Source organism: Tyto alba, unplaced genomic scaffold (genome assembly GCF_018691265.1).
Source record: "Tyto alba isolate M040663 unplaced genomic scaffold, T.alba_DEE_v4.0 Super-Scaffold_1, whole genome shotgun sequence".
NCBI classification, from domain to species: domain Eukaryota; kingdom Metazoa; phylum Chordata; class Aves; order Strigiformes; family Tytonidae; genus Tyto; species Tyto alba.
This window is the reverse complement of record NW_024881261.1, coordinates 31,562,002-31,587,351: the sequence shown is the minus strand read 5'-3', so window position 1 is coordinate 31,587,351 and position 25,350 is coordinate 31,562,002. Positions and strand designations below refer to the sequence as shown.

The window sequence follows — 25,350 nt, the reverse complement described above, 5'->3', positions numbered from 1 at the left end:
TGCACTCAGGTGAGCAGATCCTATTATTCCTGATTGCAGTTGGGAGGCAATGGAAAATAGGAGGAGAGGTGCCCCCTCCCTGCTCCCCAGCAAGAGCTGTCTTTCTCAAACCCCAGTCCTTCTCATGGTACAGCAGCAATGCTGGCAAGCCTCAAAGAGCAGTCAAATTCATCACTGGAACTGAAGCTGATGCTACACTTACAGCCACTTGCCCCAGAGCAGCCTGTTTTGCGTGTGCCTTGAGCCATCCTGCCTTTAAACCCACGCAAGTGAGAAGTTCCCCCCATGTGCAGGATCTGCCAGTGGAAGGATCAAGTTTCATATTTCAGAAATACCTGCAAAAGATTTCAAGTGACTGCAATAAGCATAAGCAATATACAAATTTAGTCACTTTGTTGTACAAGATGCCCACTCACTGAGGCTGAAGTGCCAAGCTAACTTGGAAGGAAAGAAGAAAATAAATGCATCCCAAAGCAGAGCGTCATGTGTGTGCTAAGCTCTACTGCACATTGCAGGGTAGAGGAAATAAAGCTTGCATCCTGTACCTGTAAGTATTCCAAGGGCTGGATCTGATCCATGATCACAGCACTTACACTGTATTGGTCACAGATCAGGTCTAAATGCATGTGGGCCTGGAAAGCTTTTTTATGCACAAATTCTCAGCCTGCTTGTAAAAAATGACTGTGATTTGCACTAATTAAAAACAAAGACTTGCACAGGGTTACATGTGGTCTGGAACCTCAGCTGTAATGTGCCTGAGGATCAAGCCAGGCAAAAGTTCACCCGGTTATGGATTGTTATAAGGTTATGCTTTCAGATCTCTATGAACAGACAGAAAGCAGGTTGTGGTTCTCATACTAAACTTCTATTAATTGAAGAAGGCTACAGAAGCATTTATTAAACTTAATAAATTAGAGCAGTAAAACATTACTGCATACAGTGATTTATTGGAGAGATTTATTCTTATTTCTGAAAAAAAGTTAAGTTCCTCAAAATCCTCGTGGAAATAATCCTTTTTTAAGTTGTCTGAGTTTTTACAAAATCATCAAATAGCTACTGTGTGTTATTAATGGCAACAAACATAATCAACTTCAGAAGTTCACATGCAGTATACAGAAGGAAGAACTTCCCCAGCACTTGCTTCAATCAGTTCAAATGAGGCAGATGGGTAGGAATATGCAACTCCTATGATTCAGCGAGTTAGTGCCAATACAGACTACTATATTAGAAGTACTCAGCGACATTGTTGTACAAGAGAGGTCCCATTGTAGAGCACTGCATTAACAGCAGCAAAACCCTTGAGAATTTTCCAGGCCTTGTCAGCCCAGACTGCTTTGATGAATGGTATAAACTGAAGATGAAATAATCACTCACTAGTTTACATGCACTGAAGTACAGCTATTAAAGATTTCTAGCCTGCATTATGACAGTGGCACGGACACGCTTGGCAAGCAGGCCAATATCAGAGCTTATAGTTGTCAGACATCCTAAATTCCCATGTTCATTTTATACCTCTGAGGCTTATACCCCCAAAGATTTAGGATTCTCCTCCTTCACATCGTTATTTCCCTACAGAAAACAACCAAGACTAGCAAATTCAAGGGAACTGTTCCTCTGCTTGTCAGCACTTAGATAATGGTTTGTCATTCAAGAACGTCAGTCAATTTTTCTAGTCTTTGTAGTTGGCTAATGATAAGACAAATTTCAGCACTTCCAATAAAAACTTAACAGACCATTTTAAGGAAAATAAACATAAGCATGAGGTTAATGACAGTGAGCATGCTGTCATTTTACAGTTAGACTCAATGATCTTAAAGGTATTTTCCAAACTAAATGATTCTGTACTTATGCTCCACATCTGGGGAACAAAGCTGGAAGAATCATCTGGGTCACTGACTCCAATTCTCTGAAATCACAGGAAAATACAACCAAGGGGACAAGAACACCCCCGTGACCATCAGTCCTGTGAACACCATGAATTATTTCCTGTATCTTCTACCACTGGTTTCAACCTGTGGTTCACAGATCAATCTAGGCAATAAAACATAAAAATTAAAAAAAAAAAAAAAATCATGTCTGTTGTCAGTAGATTTAAATTATCAACCCTCTCAGAAGCTTATCCAGAAATTGAAAAAGCTTGAAAATAACAGGCCAACAGTCATCCCAAAGTCTACAATAAGAGGCCAAAGGCCAGAACTACAATGCAACTCAAGAGGAGAGCAGAGGAAATTCAGGCCATCACGCTGGCCCCAAGCATACTAAGAAATGTGTTACATCAAATAGTTCAGAAAATCTTGAGAAATGGATCACAACCCACACAGCACAGAGAGTAAAATTTAAATAAAGTAGTAGGTCCCCATTTATCTCACCAGGGAGTAAAACTCTTTCACAGGTCCACATTTAGTTTAACCAATTTCTGGTTTAAGCAAATACAGTTTAGAGACAACAGAATTAGCCTGTAGGTGTACCAGCCTAATATACCAAACACCTCATTGCTTCCTTTGGCCAGTCTGGTACTTCAAGTGATCAAAGGATGACAGCGAAGAGAAGGGAGGGAAGGAAATAAAGGACAAAGCAGAAGACTACCATGCACCTTAAACTACGTTTCAAGAGGAAGATCCCTTCTTGGGCCCCACAGGCAGGTCAGAAAGAGGCACAAAGTATGTGATAATGCTACACAAGCACTGGGAAGAGGAACTCAAATCCCCAGGATACATACAGAAGTCAGAAACATAGATGTCTTCCTTACCATGCTATACAGATGAAAGCTTGGCAAGAACACGAGAAACTGCATTGGGACTCTCATTTCTCTTCACCTGGTAATTCTCATTCACCAGCAACCAGAGCTAGAGACAATTTAAAACTTAATCTAAGGCCAGCATCCAGAAAATCAATTGACCTTCCTCTGTATCAAGATGACTAATGCTCTCAACAAGTTTACTTCCTATATTAATATTTTTCTATAGAAAAAGAGATAAAATAAGTTTCCTGTGAAATCTCATCAAAAAGAGAATATAATTATGAGGAGAATGGAATAATCCTTTTTTAAGCCAATATATCCATCTTGAGACAACCTTCAATATACTTTAGAACATTTCAAGCAATTTTATCAGCATTCAGGAAGGAAAAAGAACACCTTGAGGCCAGTCCTGTCAGCAAATATTTCCCATCTTCAGCTTAAATCTCAGTATTATTCCAGATGAATGCATTGCAGGCACAATTTTTTGAAGTACTGTGAACACTCCATTACATTGATGGCCACACTTTTCCCATGTGAGCCATTATTTGCAAATATGGATACCCTGGCAAAAAATGTAACTGATAGTCTTTTGGAAAGAACACAGACACACTTCATACTGACGACCTCTCATTAAGAAATTCAAAGGACTTCTTTTTTAATCAGATTTATTAGACCAAGACCAAAGTACATCTGAATTTGTCTGCCTCTACGGTTTCATGAAGATAATGATTTTGCCATATCTGTTAGAAAACTTTCTGGCAAAAACTCAAATAATTTGAGCTTTTTTTTTCTTTTTAAATAAACTAATATAACATCACCAGAAATATCTTTAAAAAAAAAAAAAAATCAAGAAAAAGAATTGTAAAGTTCACATATATAGAGACCTTTTTTCAGGAGCAATTTCATTTTCCCTCATGCATGCTTATTTGAGCTTTAGACCAGCTTCCTTGTCTGGTTTGCATTTTATCAATGGTATCATAAGTTTTCCTACCAATTCTCAAGCTGTTTATTAACACTGTAATAACATGCTAAATCCTGAAGATCCCACTTAAAATTCTCATTTTAAAAGTGCATTTTCCAAGGGCCCTAGACCTATGACTATTTCCCAGTTAATCTGTTAACCTGACAAGCTATTTGCAAATCATACATTCAAAGTAACCCTGAAGAGACAGAGATATAATTTTAAAAGACAAAACTCTCTAAATCCAAATATTTATTTGTATTTCCTAAATCCAATTCACTTTATCAACAAAGTAGTTGGGAACAGACAAACAGCAAATTGACACAAGCCTTCATTTTGCCTCAAGGCACTTTCCAGGGGCACTGGATCCAACAGAGCCTTTCCAGCTGTCACTGTGCTGTTCTACACTCAAAGAAACTCCTCCTGTTTCTTCTTCAACCTCAGAGAGAACAATCCTACCTTATTAGTTCACCTAATTGTCCCAGGAAGTGAACTGAGCGATGCAGGCCTATGCCTATTTCTGCCTGTCCCTTGATCATCTTGTGACTGAGTTTAACTTGAATTTAACCACATAAAGTGTCGTGTGTATGTATGACTTTTTTTTCTCTAGGGCCTTGTACAGTAGTTCTCTGGTCTCATGCACTGCATTTCACAGTGTACGAATTTTACAGTTAACTTACACTCCATGCACAGGTTTTGTAAACTACACCCTTGAGCAACTAGCAGTGCTGCTTCTGAAAAAAATAAAATAAAACCAACCTTGTATAAGTCTGTCACAAGTTACAGACTGTCAACTTTTCTCCTCTGCAAGCCCAAAAGAACCTCAACATTTTAAAGCACATTTTCTCTTTTTACAAACACAAGAATCCACAATCATTTGCTTCCCTGTTAATTACCCCACGTAACAGCTTATTCGTTTATTTTTCTGAGAAAATAAATTTCAAAGCCAAAACATCATGCACATCCTGCTCCAAGCCTTCCTCTTACAGCATCCTTTAGGAGATGTGCCACTTCCACTGACTCAACACAACCACCCATAACTTCTCAGGGCAGGAGGCAAGACTCCGGTTTACAAATAATCTCCCTACAGGCCAGCAACGATAAAAGACCAGTTAGTAGGATTACCAAAATCCAGTTTAGAGCCCCACTGCCACTATGAGTGCAGGACACAAATGCCTGTCTCTGACCAACAAACTATTTCTTTCACACCCATCAGGTGGTTTTCTGCATGTTAAACTGAGGACAACATTTCTGAAGATAATTAGTACAAGACAGAAAATTAATAGGCATTACTATTATGACTATACATAATCTGCCTTCTAGTTCATAGGCATTTTATGAAGTACTTTTTGACCAAATCACCATTTTAGTCTGAATGCACTTAACTGCCAGCGTTGCCAGAATGCCCTACAGCAAATATAACTGATCACTGTTGTAATTTCTTTTCTACATTCCTGATATTTTGCCATTCTTCAGAGCTACTGTGATGCTCTCAAGGAGCACCTCTGGCTTCTTGTCCATGTGTGTTCTCCATTTCCTTATAATGTCAGAGATACGCCACTTTGAAGGTTAAAATAAAAAAGAGAGGAAGATTACCCATCCTATCAGTGAAATCAGGATGACACTTAACTCTGTGATACAAACCCCAAGTTCACGGCAGCAGGTAACACTGAGGAAGCTCCATGAAACTTAAAGGTTTCCCTGGAGGTCACTAAAAGGCCTTAAGTCTACCAGAGACACACATTTCATTTCCATAATGCAGTTCCACTTCTTTTAACGTAAATGGAAAAGACAAAACCTCAGTTTTCTCATGTAGATATAGTAACAATTTACAAACCTTAGAACATGCACTGGAAAAACATCTGTGTTCTGCTGCCAACAGATGTTGTCATCATGATGATTAAAATGCGATGGAAATAGAATAATCCAGCAAATCACAAAAAGCATGTTCATAAAATCTATTGCACTAAGCAGTGGCAGGGAAGAGGGAAGTATGGGGGGAACTTCATCCTACCAAACAAGAGAAGGCAAGTAAGAAAGACATCAGAAATCGGATAAATAATTTACATTTTCAAACCTCACTAGGAAGTAGAATGATAAATCTGCTGTCCATATAAAATGGGGCATGGCTGGAAGTAAGAAGGTGACTCTGACGAGGACAACCACGAACAGGAAAGTGTATGTCTCGCCAGCTAGATGCCTTTGAAAAATTGGAGTTTTGGTGAAGAACCACAGGCATAAAGATACCAGCTACAATCGTACAGTCATTGACTTGGCAAGAAGATACTGAGAACAAACCAAATGGAGAACAGAAGGAAGATCTTCCTGAGAGAAATATTAGGTTATTGCAAAAAAAAAAAATCTAATGAAAGACAACAAAATTCCTTTTGAGCACTGGGATTGCAGATTTGATTCAAAAAGCATCAGGCATCACTAGTCATTGCATTGCCCAGATGACACTGAGTTTTAGCTGACATTATGTAGTATTTTTAAGCAACGGTGTAAAAGCAAAGAGGACACACCATGGCCACAAAAATGTAAACTGCTCTCAACACATGGCAAGGCATTAAGCCTTTAGAAACCCATCTCTGAACCAATCCTGATACACCAGTGCCACTGCCACGGGCAACAAAGGGAGGGAAAGATCACTCCAGCCACCTGCTTTAAGAAGACTGTCTCTAATCATGCTTGACAACAGCACTTCTGCTTGCCTGCACAGCTGACTTGTGAGTACCCATTCAGGGGCAAGGCAAGGCCCCGCGGGCTGCCAAAGCACTGTAACACATTTAATGGGTGTGCTAACTCGTGGCTGAGGGTGCCGCTCGTCTAGAAGCCTTGCTGCAAGACCACCCTCCCAAGTGTTCCCTAAGAGTTACCATGCAAAATCCATCAGCTTCCTTACAATTAGTTGGGGTTTTTATAAAGAAAAAAAAAAAAAAAAAACAAACTAGGTAGTGCTGAAGCATGAAATTACCTTCCATGTGGACTATACAACACTTTAATCCAGATGTAGGCACTCTCATTACAAGCTGCCCTGGACAAGTGACTTTCTACAAGCAGAGATGCAGTCAACTTATGTGGACCATAACTTTCCCCATCTTGTCTTGTGAGCACACTCTGGAAATGCCTTTTCTTCTCTCAGGAAGCGAAATGCCTGCCATGGGCTGATTATTTGCAGACTGACTACTTGATAATGCCGTGGCACCCCTGCCCTTCTCCAGCCTCTTTAAAAATCCAGACCCATACTGTGCAAGCATCTCGCTCAGACCAGAGGAAATGCAAGATTTTCCTGTTTCTGTTTGGGTCACCAAGTCCCACCTATATCAAAAACACTGCTACATCCACAGTAACTGAAGTACTTCAGGACAAAACCAAGCTGAAAGAAACAAAAAATAAAGTTTCACTAAAAATACACTTAAAGCAGGTAATTGGGTCGCTCCCTTTTATTTTTTTGTGCACTTCAACATCCTAGCCCTCTGTGTTTTGACCCTTGCAGACATCACATCCTAAGTTCCTTTTCTCTGAGCCTCTCAGATAACTTGTCACTCCAAAAATATCCTCAAGTAGGATAGAAATTGGACAAAACATGAGTCCTTTAGATTAAAACACACCGAATATTCCACACAAGATAATGTTCAACTTATACCAGAGTTTTCCTTGGAGTTCTAAGGCATTTTTTAAATAAACATAAAATTCAGTCAGGGGTTTGCAAACATGGAGAAAGGACACTAAGAGGCTTCGTCTCCCATAAACCAACTCCTCCTTCCACCATTGCAAGTTTTACTTTTATCCAAGAGGAGAGAGGATAAGAAAACAGAAGGTTATGAAAATGCTGCTCTAGATCATTACACAGTTTCTCCAGTGAAAGTATTACCAAGCAGCAAATAATTGGTATTTCCTAAATAGCAAGTAATGGTATAAAGCAGAGCCATTTACCTGCTGACAAAGACAATTCTCATTAACTTTACAAACATTCGCTTATATGGAAAATCCTTTTATTTACCTTCTAAATAAGAACAAGCCAGACGAGATTTTGAGGATACTGAAAGTATTCCATCAGCAATGCTACTGGTTAAAATCTCAAAGACTCAGATAAGTAAGCTAAAAAGCAGAGGATTAAATGACTGGAATGAGAAACAGGATACATGATGAGAGCTTGGACCCAGCAGGAGTTTTTCGGTTTGAGCTTGTTGTATTTTTTAATAAAGTAATTTCTTAGATATTATTCTGTTTAATATAGGGGGGAAGAACTGTTTTCTTACTGTCCTTTAACTCCCCCTAAGAAAGGTTGCTAAGGGAATGGTTCTCAGTAAGGTCAAGCAGTAGAAACCCTGCTGTGTGCTTTAATGCAGCCAAACACCACTTGAAATTAATGCCTCTTGGTTCTTTTTACCTTTAAGCACTGGCTGGTAGTGCTTTCTAGTATTCATTCTTACTGCTTATCTGAGTATATAATATAATAGGCAAAAGGAAAAAAACAGACAGGCACTAAGGTGCCACAACAGGGTCAAAGGAACAGAACTTCAAAAAAGTGGGGCTAGCACAGACAGCCTCTTTCTGATAAGGCAAACCCTTCAGGCTGTAAAAAAGCATTCCAAATCCGCAAACCTGAATGCAGTTTCAAGCACTGCAATCAGGTCTCCAAATTATAATTAAATGCAAGCTATTAGGAAAAACATAAAAGAAACCCTTTCAACATATTTCTTATTTCAGATATTTATTGGCTTAAAGTTATGTAAACGAAAGAAACCTTGTCATATTAGCATATGATTACTATCTGCCTTTGAAATTATTACAGGTCTACATATGATATAAAATGAGGTTCTGAAAACGTTGCACGCTATTTAATGGTCTCACTTCAATCTTCTCGTGGACAAGAATCCTAATAACCAAAGAGCTACACTAAGGATCAGCATTAGCTACTCCCTGTCCTCGGTGAAGAATGAAATGGAAAGAATTCTCAGGATGGCACCTATATTTCAACTTCAGAGTTGACACATTTTTGTGTAAGCTAGTCCGCACAATTTGTATGTGCCCTGTGTGTAAAATATTTCATTCCTTGGTCTGAAACTTGGCCTCTTTCAGTAGGGTTCCAAATGGAAAGAACCACACAACATCTCTGTATGTAAGAAAAATCACTGCAAGTTCTATTACATACAAAAAACCTGTCAAAATGCAAAATTGAAAATGTAAGCCATTTTTCAAAATCATCAACTCAACTATCTGTAAATTATAGAAAAAAAAAAACTCTTGCCAGAAAAGCAATAGCTCTGTGGGCCATTTTCATTCTAGCAGGGCACTTTCAGATAAACAAAGACATCTGCTAAAAAAAAATTGTAATAATAATTTCATGTAATTATAAGACTCACCCAGCAGTATGATTCCAACAATGCTTTATAAGTAATTTTTTTCTGAGGGGCAAATTGAAAAAACACCGCTAAGCATGAGATGACAGAGACAAATAAAGACACAGCAGGAATTCCCCTCAGATGGAACTTTTTATGAATAAAAGTCTGAAAAACATTTTGATCTTTGCCCTAAAAATGAAGAAAGTGTTTCACTATGATTCCCCTGAAATGGCAAAAAGTTAAAACCAAAGTAACTATTTCAACCACGGTCTTGGTGTGCTGTAGTCTTACGGTCAGGCACTACTGTAGTTGCATCACTAGGCTTAAAGGCTTTGCTTTGTTTTTCTTCCAGTAAATAACTATGGTAAGCCATGAACAGTCTTAATAAAGATGACGATGATGATATCCCCTCTGTTTAAGGAATATGTAGTTTTAACTCCTTCCACTGTATGCCTCAACCATAGCATGATAAATCACATCAAAATATTAAATTCTTCTCATTCTGCAAGTATGAAGATGTAGTTTAAAATGTAATACCTAAATAGTCAATCCTCTAATCATTTGTAGCTGGAAGATTCTGAGCACAGAAAGGCTCAAGGAATATTCCCTGCTGGACACATTACAATAAGTCTTGCAATTAAATTATTTGTACCAGGTGTATGGGCATGCATGTATATGCATATATACAGATTGTATTTCACAATTTAGGATCATTTTCTTTAGCCATTATTTTATCTAGATCAGGCTGAGGCGGTTTTGTATACTCATTTCACATTTACAGATCCTCCTCCACAGTAATGACTGAGAAAAGCTGCCACAGACAAACAAAGCACTCAGAAAATTATTTTCGTCAAGGAAAAGAAAAAATAATAAAAAAGAGAAACAAAAAAGAAAATCTTTAACTCTGAAACACATTCACTAATATTTTTATGAACACTGCTTATTTCTGATCTTTTGGGATAATTTCTAACATGCTAGTTAATGATGCAGCATATTTTCTAACATGAAATCCAAAATAAGAAACCAAACTGCAGCTCTTTGATAACTGAGCAGGATCAGCAGCAGGATTAGTGGCAAAGACCATTAGGTACTGAATTGTATACCTACAGGTTTCAACTTTAGCCTAACTTGCAGCTGCTCTTGTGTACGAGACCCTTCAAACAGATGGGTGACCCACATCCAACATGGCAATAAAGGTATTAGCAAGTCTGCATGTCAGAAGAGAGAAAAGAAATTAGCTTAACCTGTCATGCAGATGGAGGGAGTGCAAAAAAAAAATCTTTCAGACAACACAAAAACCTTTTCACTGGAAAGCATGAAAATAACAAGGGATTCCCTATCATCCCACAGCAAGCAGGGGCTGCGACACCTCCTGTGGCAGGCTGAGCACGCCAGCTCCCGCCGCCAGCCTCCACCGAGCTGGGACAGGGCTCCGTGGTCCCCACGGGCCCCAGCCACGCCGCCGGTGTTCCTACCAAAAAAACCCTTACTGCCTGGGGACGCTGAGCTGCCAGCGCCCAGCGGCACCTCCCTCTCCCCTTGACTCCTCACTGCCTGCTGCACCCCCAGACGCAGCACGGGTGGCAGCTCGCTCCCCACACAGCCCGGCCCCAGCCTGAAATGATGGGAGCCCCCGAAAAAGCAGGGAAGGTGGCTGGGGTGGAACTAACCCCAGTACATCCTTGTTAAAAAAAATAAAAAAAAAAAATATATATATATATATATAAAAATGTATTTATATATATTTCGCACTTGCAGTTGAACTGTGACCAGAACCTGAATAGATGTGGCTACAAAGTAACAAATATCAAGTGAAATGAAACAAAAAAACAAAGGTATATTTGAATGTTTGCCCACAGTGCGCAGCCTGCCTTCACCCTCAGCACCAACAGACTCCTTTGGGGGCAGCTGACTCCTTTCCTTCTTGCTGAATTCACCCGCAGGCCCCTGCTTTCAGCATAACAGAAACACACGAATGGGAAGAGATGGACATTTTAATTTGCTGTCTTCTTTCAGCTCTGCGAAACACTCTGGTTTATAATACAATGAGCCATGCAACTACAGAGCATCAAAACCCAAGCACAAAGCGATGACAGTGTCACAGATGTATGCCTTCACTGTGGCAGTCCTTAACAAGTCTTGTTCTGGTCCCAGAGGGCAGAAGAAGGTAAAACTGTTAAGCCCATCCATCCCACTGAGCAGCAGCTTTAAACTGCAGCAAACTAGTAGGAAAAAACATGTAGTTGTACAGCAAGGCCTCTCTGACCATGGGAGGGAACCCCTACCTTCGCTCTTTCTGGTTGGTTTTCAGAGAGTGTTGAAAGCTCAGATTAAACCTAGAAAATAAAATGTATGTAGCAATATGCTCCTTCTGGAGAGGTCAGAGTTCACCTGTCAAAAACTTCCAAACACAACCCCGTGCCCTGATGAAAACAGGGTGAAATCTGTGTTCAAGCAAGCCACGGAAGAAGAGTAGATAAAGGTAAAGTTACACCGCAATGAAAGACTCAAGAGAAACCACTGGAGAAAAATTAATTGACAGTATATTGATATAAACCCATCCTCTGCAACTCCAGCAGATTTTTTTTTTTTATGTTTTACATTAAAAATCTAGGCACAGCCTATGATTTCAAGCTAGGCATCAAATTCCCCAGTCCAATATATTCAAATCAATAAAGCTTTGTTTTAAAAACAAATAATCATTTATATATGAAATATTTTATAAATTTTCACCTTCTTTTTTGTTTGCATTTGTTATGCTTCCCTTTCTTTTCCCTCTACTCTTCTGCTCTGATATTAAAACACCCTAACTCTAAAAACAACCACCTTCACTTCTGGGGCATATGAAACTATAGATCAATAGAACAAAATATCTTACTCCACATTTACATAAAAACATATTTGACATAGCTTTATATGGTGCTGGTTATGGACTTATCCAATGGCAAGGGGAGGGTTATCACCATGACCGAAGGGTGCCTTTTCATGGTTGTTGTTAGGTCTTCCCCCTTCTATATTTAATAGCCACCTAAGTTTAAATTCTCCCAACAGAGAGAAGAGTCCTTTAACTGAAGCCCAAAGTCTCTATTTCATGAAAACCAGGATGCAGCTTCTGGCCCACATGTGGGTTTTTGGTCAGGGACACTTGCACAACCTTGAAATAGAGTCGCGGGTTTGCAAAAAGAGCTCTGTGCAAATATCCCAGACACACACACACACACACAAGCGTACAGTCTCTCTGCTCCTCTGTAGTTCCCTTCTGCTGGGCAAGGCACATGTGACAAGCATGGTTCTGCTTGGGATTTTAGCCAGATAAATAAATGTAAGAATAGCAATGGAGCTGCTGAGTCCTGTTCTCCAGGTCTGTATTTCATCTTAGTTATTTACACACTGATCAGCTTATACCTTCTCAACAAATAAAACCGTTAGAAAGCAACTGTAGTAGTAACTTGAAATATATGTGCTGAGCCAAGATAGTTCAAGAACTACGTGCTGACCTCTTCTGCCTGGGACCCTGTGACAGGACACGTGGGAATGGTTTGAAGCTGTGCCAGGGGAGGTCTAGACTGGACAGTCGGAAGCATTTCTTTGCCAAGAGAGTGGTCAAACACCGGAACAGGCTTCCTAGAGAGGCGGTCGATGCCCCAAGCCTGTCAGTGTTTAAGAGGCATTTGGACAATGCCCTTAACAACACGCTTTAGCTTTTGGTTGGCAGCTGGACTAGGGGATCGTTGTAGGTCCCTTCCAACTAAAATTGTCTATTCTGTCTATTTTATTCTATGCCAAGCATGTATCGTTACCCAGTCCTACAGACTATAGTAAGAGATCAGATTCCCCTCAATGGTATACACAGACAGACATCCAAAAAATCATCAGCTCTGAGTTGCTCTGAAACCACAGCAGCATACATGGGACTGACAACAAACCCATTTATGGAACACCATTCTTGCTCTCAAATCACATTCTGATTTTCCCAATTTGTTCTGGTTTCCAGAGCTGACAGCATTTTAACATCAACAAGCACACATAGAAGGCTGCTCAAATTAGAAACAATTCATTTGAAATTGCCATGCAGAGAGAACAGCAAGTTTCAGCTCCAGGAAAGCTCCATAGATGCGCAAGCATCACCCACAGAGAAACTGGGTTTTAAAGTTTCACAATTTCTGAGTAACCATCTCCTTTGGATCCCTTCTCCAAAGACCACTACAAAAGCTAAGTACTAGCTTCCCTATGACCCAGAGTTTTGACCTAAGGCTAACTATTCCCCCTCCAAAGGCAGCGTTTTGAAAACTTACACGAGTCTTGTTCGGTTTTCAGTTTAAACATGTCATCACATTTTCAAGCCCAGCTGTAAACTTGTTTGCCACCCATATATCATACACACCAGCCCTTTTCAACACCAATGGCAGGCTCAAAAATCTCAAACTGAACTGAAAGCTTTAAAGTGTTTCTCATACATTTGAGCTTCTTCAAATCCTTGAGTCACAAAAAGGTTACCACAGTACTAGCTTAAATACACACCGCATAGAAACAAGCACTTACTAGCTCACATCTCAATCACTGAACAGAAACTGAGCACATAGATCTTTCGGAGGCAAGGATATAATTTAACATCATGTTTGTGATTTGAGCTCATTTCCTTAAAATCATATGAAAAGAACAATGATTCCCCATGTATATTTTCTCCCATGACAGCCAGTGAAAAAAACAATTTTTCCCTCAAGTAATTGCCACATACATAAAAGCAATATTCTACAAAATGTGATGACTGCTTTGCAATTGCAAACAGACAGCAAAATCCTATTTTATGTGTACACCAGGGTCTGTTTATTCTTTACTGTTACATCACTTGCCACTGGAGTTCCTTCCACCCACTTGCCACACTTTGTTATAGAATAGGAGTTTGACGAGGCCAAAACAAACTCTTTACTTATTAGCACAACAGGATCTTGTTTCTGCAATATATACTAAAACAAAAGGCAAAGATGGGAAAAAAATTACACTTTTTGTTAATTACTGTTCTCTGGCACCTGACACAACCATTAATGTAACTGTCCACCAAGTTCTTGAACAGGATCTCTGAATTTTATTTGCCTACTTCAGTCACCAGAAACTATAACAATAGTGCTCTTCTCTTTCTAAAGCAAATACTGAAGATCTGCTGAAGATTTTTTTCAAAACCTTACGACACTTCTCAGCACCTTCCAGCACTGAAAACTACTCTATTTCTGAAAGGTGAGGTATCTTTTGCATGGCCTTTAGTTCTGCAAATGCACCATTCCTACTGAGAAAAGCCTACAGTTACTACTCTTCTGTGCTTCCTACCCATGCAGAAGTTCTCCAACTCCACAATAAAAGCCAGGTCAAACATACATTAAAAACTATCTCCATCAGTAATTAGAGTCTTGTTAAGTGTGTAATAGGCCTTGTCACATGGAAGGATGACTTTCCATAATCTGGCCAGCACAGAATCAATGAAATGAAGGTCCTTCCTTGCAGCACTCTTCTTTTAAAAGGAGTTAAGGAGTAATTTACGATGTCATCTCACAAGACTGTGCAAAAGACGCTTCAAATAAAAACAATATTTGTGATTGGTTTGATTGCATGAACTATTCTGGCAGCAGTATCACAATGGTCTATTTTTACTCCATATTGGTTTTTACTATAAAAGGTTCCATCGCTATGAAACTAATGCTTGCAACATTGATTTCCATGGCTCTGCTTAGAAAGACACTGTAGAAGAATAATGTGGATGTCAGGGCATTTTATGTAGCAGCAGCAAGATCCTGAGAGCAGTCTAGTCAGCGGATTTACTCCAGGTTATTTTGACTACTATATGCAATATTCTACCAAAATGAGCAGGACACCCATACAGTAAGATACAATGAGATTCTGAATAGTCAGAATGACACCGAGTAACACTGGGCAGAGAGACACTGCTCAGTAAGAATAGCCCAGCAACTTGTACATCCTGGGGATCATTCTGTCAGCATGTTGCATAACAGTTTCAAAAGTAGGAAATTAAATCTTAAATAAAAAAAGACCTGACCTGAACCAACAAAGCCGGTCAGGAAATTGAGCAAAGTCTGATACTCTTCTCTTAGCTCTCCCACTGTGGCAAAGTTTTACTCGCTGATAGGATCACTTTGTAGCCCTCCCAAAAGAAGACGTGTTGATATGCCTAAATGAAGCAGCAACAGAGAACACGTTCTCTTTGGAATTGTGAACATTCATCAACCACTTCCTTAATTCTCCAGCGTGGGATCAGTTCACCAAAGAGCAATTCTAATTACAATGGGCACGTGAGCCCTGAAACTGCGTCTCGGAAGGGATAGGAGGAAACATCTTTATTTACATAGATTCGGGTAGCACAAAGATGCTGTATCAAAAAAGATTAAAAATCTGACCGAAGTCTTTTCTGTGGCTTCAGCATGGATTTCCAACAGAGAATTTTATTTTTGCACTAGTCTTAATAAATGCAATACTAATCTTCAAGGTTAGCAGATGGACCAATTAAAACAAACAAACAAATCCTAATAGATCAAGAAGAATCTTCCAGCTGGTCATGCTTTTGTGCTTTCAACAAAACTGGGCAAAGAGACTCTGTCCACGGGACTGTCAGCTCAGATCCCAGGGCATTCAGAATAGTTTCATAAAGTTTTACTTCTGAGAAGAGACATTGTTGAAAGCAATTGTTCAGCCAGCCAACTACTGTCACTTCCATGAATACGAATAAGCTCCAATATAGGACACTGAGCTTTTGCAAATGTTAAGAAGATCCGATTGTTCAGAGTTAATCTTTGCCAATAAATCAACCCGCCATTATTTAGAGATTTTTATTTTCCTCTGGTGTCTGACTATGTGGGTGGAGCTTTGTTTTAAAGTCCCCTTCCTCCCATTTCCCTAAACACTTTTTTCATACTGGCTTGCTAAGCTTTCAGAGCAGCAGGAGGAATCCTACTGTTAATGGGATAGGGCCCTTGAAAAAGTACATACTGCTGTTTCTCCTGAACGTGCATGATATTAACTAGCACCTACTCTGAGGAAAAAGGATAGCAGAAGAAATTGTTCAGAGTTCATGAAAATTAACATTTGGTGTAATTTTGTAGCCATAATTTGCATGTACACAACTTAGACATAAATACATATGGATTAATGCAAATTTTCATACAGGGAAAGATTCGCTCTGTAAAACTAAGGGTAAGGCTGGTGATGAATCATTTTTTTTAAATATTCTAGTCTGGCTATATAAATAGCTCTCTCTGTTTCTAGAATAATTACTACTGGAAAAAAACAGCTTCTGAAATAACCTAGGCCATAATTAACCTTGGCTTCATTAAATCACAAATAATATCTTTATAAAGTCTTATTTGTAAAGGCAAGCTGATTAATTTAAACATTTCCCTTTGCAAAAATCTAATTTAAATGATTTACCTACGTAGCTGCTTGTCAGATCTTGTGAACTCTGGGAAGGTTTTCAGCCGGCGGCTCGGCTACCTTGCCCTCTCCCCAGCCACCCGGGTGGGAGCCCCACTCCCACGGCGGGCCTGGCTGCCGCCGCCGGCCGCCCCAGCCCTGCCTCCCCGTGGGGGCAGACGGGCAGCGAGCGGGGCCGGCGTGTGCCCCGCCACCTCCCGCAAGCGGCAACCCCTCCCGCCCGGCCCTGGGCGCCGCACACACCCCCCACACCTCTCGGGGGGGACTCCTCCCCCCCCCCTTCGTCTGCCCTGCCCCGCCGCGTCCACGCGTGGGCCCTGCTGAAGGGCAGGAGGGCGGCGAGGCCCGGCGGGCTCTCCGCCGCGGCGGAGAGAGACGGCGCTGGCAGCTCCGGGCGCGGCGGCAGCTCCCCCCCCGCCCCGGCCGCCCCCAGCCCGGGCTGGGCCGGGCCCGGCGCCGCAGCCGCCGCACCGCGCCGTCCCTCCCCTTTCCTTGTAAGACAGCGCCAACCCCCGACCGAAGAAAAGTTTCCAGCCGAGCGCCAGGACAAGACCGGGCTCTCACCGGCTCCGAAACCTCCTCCCCGCCAACGGGCCGGGCCGGGGACGGTCTTCACTCCGCCCCGGCCCGGCGGCCAGCCCGCCCGCGCCGTGGGTGCCGTCCCGGGGCGCTCACCTTCCTGCACCGCATGGAAGGGGTTGTTGGCCTCTATGAGCTTGATGGAGTAAGTGATTTTCTCACTCTGGAGGATGTCGTCATTGAGGTTCAGATCCGACACCGCCTGCTTGAACACCTCGTCGTCCTTGGCAGCATTGCCTTCAAAAATGGCACCTGAGGGGAGGAAGGCGGCAGAGGGTGAGGAGGGCTCGGCCCCGCTCCTCACCGCCCCGGGCCGCCCGCCCCAACCCCCGCTTCCCCCCCTCTCCCCGCCCCGGGCCGCGCAAACCTCGAGCGGACTCGCACGGTGGCAGGCGGGGCAGCGGGACCCACGCGTGGGCGGCCGCCGGCACGGGGAAGCGCCCTGGAGGGGAGCCACGCCGGGGCGAGGGACTTGCTTCGCCACTGGCGGGAAAGCGAGCAGGCTCGGGAATTTGCCCAACTTTTTGCTCCCTGCCCCGCCGCTCCCCAGGCCGCTGCCTTTCGGGTGGGGGGAAGGGGGGCAGCGGTTTTACGGAGGCTCACACGCACACACGAACACGAAGCCAGGATTTGTGTCCGATAACCTGGAAGCTTTCATTTCACTGTCCCGTTTATGCAGTTAACGTGAAAACATCTGGCGGTGTGCGTTACATAAGATCCCCTCTCCACGGAGCGTGTGTGTGCCCACGCCAGGCTTACTGCCCTGCTCTGCGCAGCGGTGGGAAATCCTTAGCGCTGGCAGCAAAACAAGCAAAAAAAAAAAAAAAAAAAAAAAAAAAAAACAAGCAAAAAAAAAAAAAAACCAAAAAAAACCCAAACCGTTATCCCCCTGCCTGGAAAAGTCCTGCTGATTCACACTGTGCGTGCCCGTGGCTGGAGCCTCCGTGCGCTGCCCGGGCGAAACCCCAGCTCGGCGCAGAGCGGCTCTCTCCTCCTGCTCCTCCTGCGAGGAGTTAGCTCGCAGACACCACTCGGGCTAAAGTTCGTGCAGGGGGAAGCCGAGGGGGCACCGGCCACCCGCAGGAGAAGCAGGGCCAAGAGGGAGAGCCGCGGGGGTTGCTTGGCCCCCCACCAGCCCCGGCCCGGGCAGCCCCACCGGCCCGCTGCCTCCCCGCGGGGCCGGCCCCGGTGCCGCCGGCTCTGCCCGGCCTCGGGGAGCGCCCCGGGGCCGGCGGCCCCCCCTGCGGTCAGGGCTGACCCGGGCTGCTTAATGACTCCGCAATGCTGTCTGCCTCGGCTGCGCCCCCGGGCTCCGGAGGCGAGCGGCGCCGACCGGAGCGCCCCCCCCCCCCCCCCCCCCCCCCCGCCAGGAAACTTGTTACGGGGGCCGGTTCCCCTCTCCTCTTCCCCGCCCCGGGTCGACACGGGACTTTCCTCCCGTCTCCGTGGAGCCTCTCCTCGCCGGGATCGTTCCTGCTCCCGCCCCGGCCCCCTCCTTTTTTTGATCTCCCATCCTCCCCTAAAGGCTGGTGGGAATTACGGCTTTTCATTTCCCGGCCGTACTCCCGTCTCCTCCTCTATCATCCTCCACAAGTGATTCTCTCCCCCCTCTCCGCCCCTAAACATCCTCATTTTCGTTCCTGCTGGTACCTTTCAACACCAGCCAAAAGGTGACTGCAGAGCCTCGCTTCTGCTTGCCAGGCTTCCCGCGGACATCACCATGCCTTGCTCCCAGAAGCCATAAAAGTTCACATCAGCCTTTCCCTTGCCTCTTATTCATCCCTCTCTTCCTCCCACTGCTGATCCAGCCTTCTTGCTGCCCAGGGGTTTTACTGAGATCTTATTCAAACCTCTACAGTTGCGCGCAGAGACAGAGCCGCTGCAAATCTCGCCTTTCTAACCCTTCCCCAGCCAAGCCGTGTCCCCCCACCCGCGTTCCGGCTCGGCTGACACCTGCTACAACAGGGGCTGGAAACCAGGGGATTATCTCCCCGAAAGTTTTCCCCTACGAGCACGTCCAGATTATGCCTCTCTTGCTCTCGGGTGTTGGGGGCGGTTGTTTGTTTTCGGTGGCGAGGAGGCGGGGGAGGGCGGGGGGGGGGAAGAAAGCTTTGCCACGCAAACAGGTCCAAGCACAGGCTCCCCAGCCACATGGGAGACCCGCAGCGGCGGCTCCGGCGGCTCCCCCGCCCCGGCCCGGCGCACAGCTGGCATTTCGCCCCGAACTTTACAATCGGGGGGGGGGGGGTCCGCCGCCTTTCTCCCTTCCCTCCTCCTGTCTCTGCGCGGAGTTGGGTCCAACCTCTGCCTGTGACATTACCGCGGTTAATCGAGACGCTCCCTTCATTTAGTTATTTATTTACCTACAGCGTCCCCCTCCAACCGCCCCCCCCGCTCCCTCTCTTACCAATGTGGATGATGGAGTCCGCCCGAACCGAAACGCACTGAAATATCCAGGGGAAAAGCCAGAGCATCAACACTTCCATTTCCAGCCTCTCGCACAGCACATCAGCCCGGGTTTGGTGGAGAGACAGACAGGGGAAAAGAAGAAAAAGAGGCGCAAGGGCAGGTGGAGCAAGGCAGCGGGCGCGGGGAGGGGGGCGAGGGGGGAGATGCCCAGACACCCCCCCTTAGAAAAAAATTCCAAATTCCCGCAGCACTCCAAGAATTTTCCAAGACTGAGGAAAACGGGCGATGGGGAGGGAGGAGAGAGAAAGAAAGAAAGAAGGAAGGGGAGGGGGGGGAAATAGCCGGGGCGAAAAAAAATAAAATGCCGGCGTTAGATCCCGGGTTGGCAGGCGGCGCGGCGGAGGCTCCAGCGCTCGGTGTGTGCCGGGGCGCCGGCGGAGCGCGAACTGCGGAGCGCCCCCCCCGCCGCCGCGCCCGCCCCCCGCGCCACGTGACTGCGGAGCCGCGGCGCTCGGGGCCGCCGGGGCACGGCGGGGAGCGGGGGGCTCCGCCGGGGAGCGCGGCGGCTGGGCAGGGCCGGGGGCAGCGGCTGCAGTCGAAGGTGTTGAGATATATACCCAGCATTACGTGTGGCTTGCTTGCCTTTTTTTTTTTTTTTTTAATTATTTTCTCTCTCTCTCTCCCCATATCTAGACAACGTCTGTATCTCTCCCAGGGGACCGATGCTCCGAGCGCAGGGAGCGGAGGAAGGGGCGAGGCGGCTCGGCAGCTCCTCGACTGCCGGGCGCAGGCTCGGCCCCGGGGCGAAGCTCCTGCCCGGAGGGTGCGCGGCGGAGCGCGGCTCCCCGCGGCCCCGGCCTGGCCCGGGGCGCGGCACTGCGCGGCACTGCGCGGCACTGCGCGGCACTGCGCGGCACTGCGCGGCACTGCGCGGCGGGACGCCCCCGCAGGGAAGGGTGCGGGGCTGCGCCCGCTGCCGCTCGCCCAACTTGGGGGGGCCGGGGTCACGGCGCCGAGATGCCCCTTCTCTCCTTCCGCATGCCCGAGCCCGGGCCGGGACCCGCGTTTGGCGAGCCGAATGGACGTGGGAGATTTTTACCCCCGCGCTGGGGACGAGGGGGTGGGAGAGAAAATCGGTACAGCAGAACCGTTTCTTGTTTTGTTTTGTTCTAGCTTTCAATGAAATCTAATTCATAAATTGGACATGCTCGGGCTCAGAAGACTAATTCATCCCCTAAAACAAACGCATCAGTGATTGCAGGCACCCAAACGTGACAAGCGTCTCAATATGCCAAGGATCCCGAGAAAACAAATTCATTCAGGAGCCCGAAACGTAATTAAAACTACTGCCAAGAAAATGAGTTGAGAGCAGGATGTTACCGAGATTATTAAGTTGCTGCGGGGCTGAGGTGCGGACCGCTCTGGCGCTCCAGAGAGATCATGTCAGCCTGGGGAAGCCAGGAGGCAGAGCGATTCCTGGAGGTCGCCGGCTGGCAAGCGCAAGCCCGGTGCCGGGGCGCAGTGGCCGCCTCCTGCTGCCGGGGGGGCAGCGCCGGAGCGCAGAGCCTCGCTGGGGGAACGAACAGGCCGCCGGCTGCCTAAACCCACCCGGGGGTCTGCCCAAGCCCGGGGGTCGGTCTCCCCAAACCCGAGGGCCGAGCGAACCCCTGCCCCCGCCCCGACACCGGCACCGTCCTGCCAATTCAACACACTTTTTCTAACCGCCACCTCTACCTGCGCGACTAGATTCTCCAGCTGCTTAGCACTGCTTGCTGGCGTGAGAGATGGCTGCAATGTATTTATTTAATACAGAACACATTTTTTTCCTGCAAAGCACAGTATGGCAAAAACCGCTTAATGCTAAGGAGTAGGAAATATAGATAAGCTTTACAATGGCTGGGGAGGCAGAAGGGGGAGGGAACACGGCGTAGATGGAGCAGAGTGAAAGGGAAGGAAGTCGAAATGGAAATTATATGAATAAGAATCCCTGTTGATCCACATGCGTCAACAGCCTCCTATTCAGTCGTAGCCACAAGCACAGCTTTTGAACAGGGGAAAGCGGGGGGTAAATAAAGCAAGATATACTTTTTAAAAATAAATCTCTTGTTAACTACTTTTACTTACAGTCCTTGTCTTAAATATGCAATTTCACACTGATCAATGCAGAATGATATATACTGTATGCTGTATTTCATGTAATAAAAACACTTAATCCAGATAATTGGCTTCTGGGACAGAGATCAATATAAATGTTCCTTATTTGACTACGTTAGCAAGTCAAAATTAATTCTAATTTACATCTGCTTCAAATCAATATGCACTTAGTGACTTACACAGGCTCTTTAAAAAGTTAAGCACCTATATTGACCACAGTCATATATATGTCAGTAACAAGTACATGTGTGGGAATTAGAGAGGGAGGAAGTGTTGCCACAGAACCAATCTCTGACTTCCATAGAGGAAAGGAGGTGAAATTTATTTGTATTTGAAAAGTGCTTTGGCATCTTAGCCTGAAACCTGTAGAAATAAGATGCTATTAACCCTGCGATTTATGCAGGCATCCAAATACCACTCAGTTACACTCCAAGCACTTAAGTAAGAGGCAAGCCTGCTCCCAGGTTTGTACAGTGAGGTCTTGACCTCAGCTGGGATGCCCCTGGCTGCTATTTTAATAATAGGAAAAAAAAAAAAAAAAAAAAAAAAAAAAAAAACAACATAATATGAAATATTAAAAATCTAAACACAGTGAATTGGACAAGTTACAACATTTCCTGTGAAATCCACAAGCAAACACTCTGCATGCAGAAAAAGATCCAGTCCCAGCCAAGGGGGGGGGAGAAGGACAGAAGACCAGAATACTATAAAACAAACTGAATCAGGCCCCAAAAAGGGCAGAAGGCTATCTGTCACAGTCAGAGGACAACAACAAATGAGGAAAATGCCTAGAAGAAATCTCAAATACCACAAAACCTGATTTGTAACATGCAAAGTACAATGAGACCTAAATGGATCCACCACACCAAAGAGAAGAACTGCAACTTCAGTAGCATCTCTCCAAGACTAAGAGTTGCAGCATCAGAACTTCATTCTATCTGGTTTTAAACTTGATTTAAGTCAGGCTGCATTAGCTTTTCTTTCCCATTATCTGCATTATCTTCTTTCTATTCCCTCTCCACTCTTCTCTTTTTTTTTTTTTTTTTTTTTTTTTTCCAACTTTGGCTAGGATCATGTTTTCCGTAACACTGCCTCCCCTATTATTTCTCTCCTTCCAAAAAAGCTATCAATGTTGCATTTCTAAGCCCAGAATAAATGAGAGAGCTCATTCCAATTCTGCCATTCATCATTTGCAATCGGAAGAGCGTTGACATTTTGCGGTGGGTGTACATTGCTTAGATGCAGCAGTAGGCACTAAAAGGCTAATCCCTTTGCCAACGTTTTGCATATTAAGAATGTTATAAGTCACCGTGATATTCCATCATCGTCGTGTAGGGGACAACTCGTTACACACTATTACAAAAGGTATGACTGCATTTACAGTACCAATGGAAGAATGACATCTCATTAGAAACATGCAAGGTAAACACCCAACTCAAGTGACAGTCACTATTCAGAGTTCAACTCCGTGGCAACAGATGCAATTCTCTGCAAATCTCTAACAGCTCTATTACCTTTGCAAACCATTGTGGTGATTTTAAGCTAACCTATCATGCACTATTGCTGTGCTTATTTCTGTTGTCAGAACAAACGTGGTATGAAACCTGCACTGAACAGGTTTTGTTACCACAAGAGAATGGCTTGAGTAAGGCTCCGAAAACTACACTGCAATTAGGAACACAAAGAATAACCTAGAAAGGTGAACGGAAAGGCTTGTGCAGTGCCACGCTCAGAGCTTTGCAGCCAGCACTCTGTCCCTCTCTGCTGCCACAAGAAGAACGAGGCACATTTTGAAAGACATCACCAGAACTACGGCTGCAGGATATGCCTGGATCTGGAAAGCCCCTCACGTTTTCTGAGCATTTACAAAGCTGCTTCATAGGCAGGAGCTCTGCAAGACCAGAACATTGAGATTTTTATAATATCGTAGCCTATGCTCAGAATAAATGGAGTGCTTTAAGATTCAGCATTTCTCCTGCCTTCTCCTAACTGCCACCCATTTATTATAGCTAAGCTGAGGCTCCCCCACATAAAAACTGGGACAATGTTAAAAGCAAGGTAAAGTGTGAGAAGCATTGGAGGAAAATTATCGCTCTTGCTTGGGAAGGGGAAGAAGAGAAAAGACTCACAGTCTGTGTAGTTTAAGCAGGGGAAATAATCTCCTCCAAAGCTACCCCTCACATTTTCTCAAGAATCTTTCTATAGCAGTGAGAGGAGGATGGTGGTGATTCTCTAGTCCCCCTGACAGCACAAATCCATAATGGCCCCTACACCTAGCTAAGGTACAAGGCAGCCCCTAAAATGTGTGTACATGTAGCAATGATTATTATTCCCTCTGAAAGTGAATGGAACTTCTCTATATCAGTTATACAGGAATAACAATGCAGCGAGTATCTCCAATTGTTAGTTGCTTTGTCTATGGAGTTGGAAGAAGGAAAACAAAAAAATAATCAAAAAGATTCTAATGCACAGGATAGTAACACTCTCCTTCCTTCCCCAACAGCCACGATGTCTACACACACACACAAGTCAAATTTCATTGCATTTTAGAATAAGAAATTTAACAGCTCTGCTTCTGTTTGGAAATAGTAATGCAAAAACTGAAACCTACTATACATTCCTAACTTTGTAGATGTTTATGTTTAAAAAATCATTTGATTGTCATTCTCCTGTGGTGACAGCCAAGGTTTCAGTTACTTGATGTCGTGGTTTAGGCCTCATTAGCAGCCAACCACAACGCAGCAGCTCTCTTTCCCTTCCCCTCCGGCAATGAGAAGGGACAGAGAGCCAGGCTTGGGGTTCGAGATAGGACTGGGATGGGGAAAAATTCCCCTTTATGATCACGAGCAAAAGGCAGACTCGTTAGGGGAAGAAAAAAAGAACATACATTTATTACAGACATTAACAACACATAACAGAGTAGGACAGTGAGAAGCATTGCCACATCTTGAGAACACCTTCCCCCCACCTCTCCCTTCTTCCCGGGCTCAGCTCTGCTCCCGATATCTCTACCTCCTCCCCCAGTGGCGCAGGGGCAGGGAATGGGGGGTGCAGTCAGCGCTGCCAGTTCCTTCATCTTCGGTGAGGGGAGTGTCCGGAACTTGTTCCTCCTGCTCCATCGTGGTCTCCCTCTCACAGGAGACAGTCCTTCACAAACTTTCTCCGTCATGAGTTCCTCCCATGGGCCGCATCATTCCCCACACTGCTCCGTCATGGGTCACTAACTTTCTCCGACTGGATTCCCTCCCACGGCTGCAGCCCTTCCCGAGCTGCTCCGGCGTGGGACTCCCCCGCATGCTGCAATCCTCCCAGCACTGAATTACAGCAGCGGGGCTGCCTTTTCCCACGAGACCCCGGCCTTCTTCGGGCACAGAACCTTGATCATCCGATCAGGAACAACAGGCCACAAATCAATGTCTGCTCCACCGTAGATCTTCATGGGTGGCAGGGGGGGCCGCCCTGCCATCTCACCACAGGATACAGGGGGGTCTCTGCTCCAGCACACCTCCCCCCTCTTTTCTTCTTCCATTCCTCCACTGACCTTGGTGTTCATGCAGCTGCAGCAACTCCTCCTCACAAGTCCCCCTGCCCGTCACCACGTCCCTTCTTAAATACGTTATCGCAGAGGCGCAGCTGATTGGCTCAATTTCCCAAACAGAAGTGGAGCTGACTTGGAGCTGGGGGAGCTTCGAGAAGCTTCTCACAGGGGGCCGCCCCGACAG

At 44.9% G+C, this 25,350-nt stretch overlaps 1 protein-coding gene across 4 annotated transcripts in view; it reads right to left on the bottom strand.

Annotated features, from left to right (window-relative positions):
• GRID1 (glutamate ionotropic receptor delta type subunit 1) overlaps positions 1-19,902 on the bottom strand; it is a 546,772-nt gene extending 526,870 nt beyond the window's left edge. For 3 of the 4 annotated variants that reach the window (XM_042786743.1, XM_042786724.1, XM_042786731.1), the window contains exons 1-2: positions 19,473-19,902; positions 17,162-17,317 (exon numbers count right to left, since the gene is read on the bottom strand). In XM_042786743.1, coding sequence (XP_042642677.1) covers positions 17,162-17,317; positions 19,473-19,551 — 235 coding nt within the window. In that variant the 5' untranslated portion in view covers positions 19,552-19,902. Of the gene's footprint in view, positions 1-17,161; positions 17,318-17,432; positions 17,473-19,472 lie in introns of those variants that run through there. The other variant, XM_042786736.1, reaches the window with a different exon arrangement.
• Between the last annotated feature and the right edge of the window lie 5,448 nt (positions 19,903-25,350).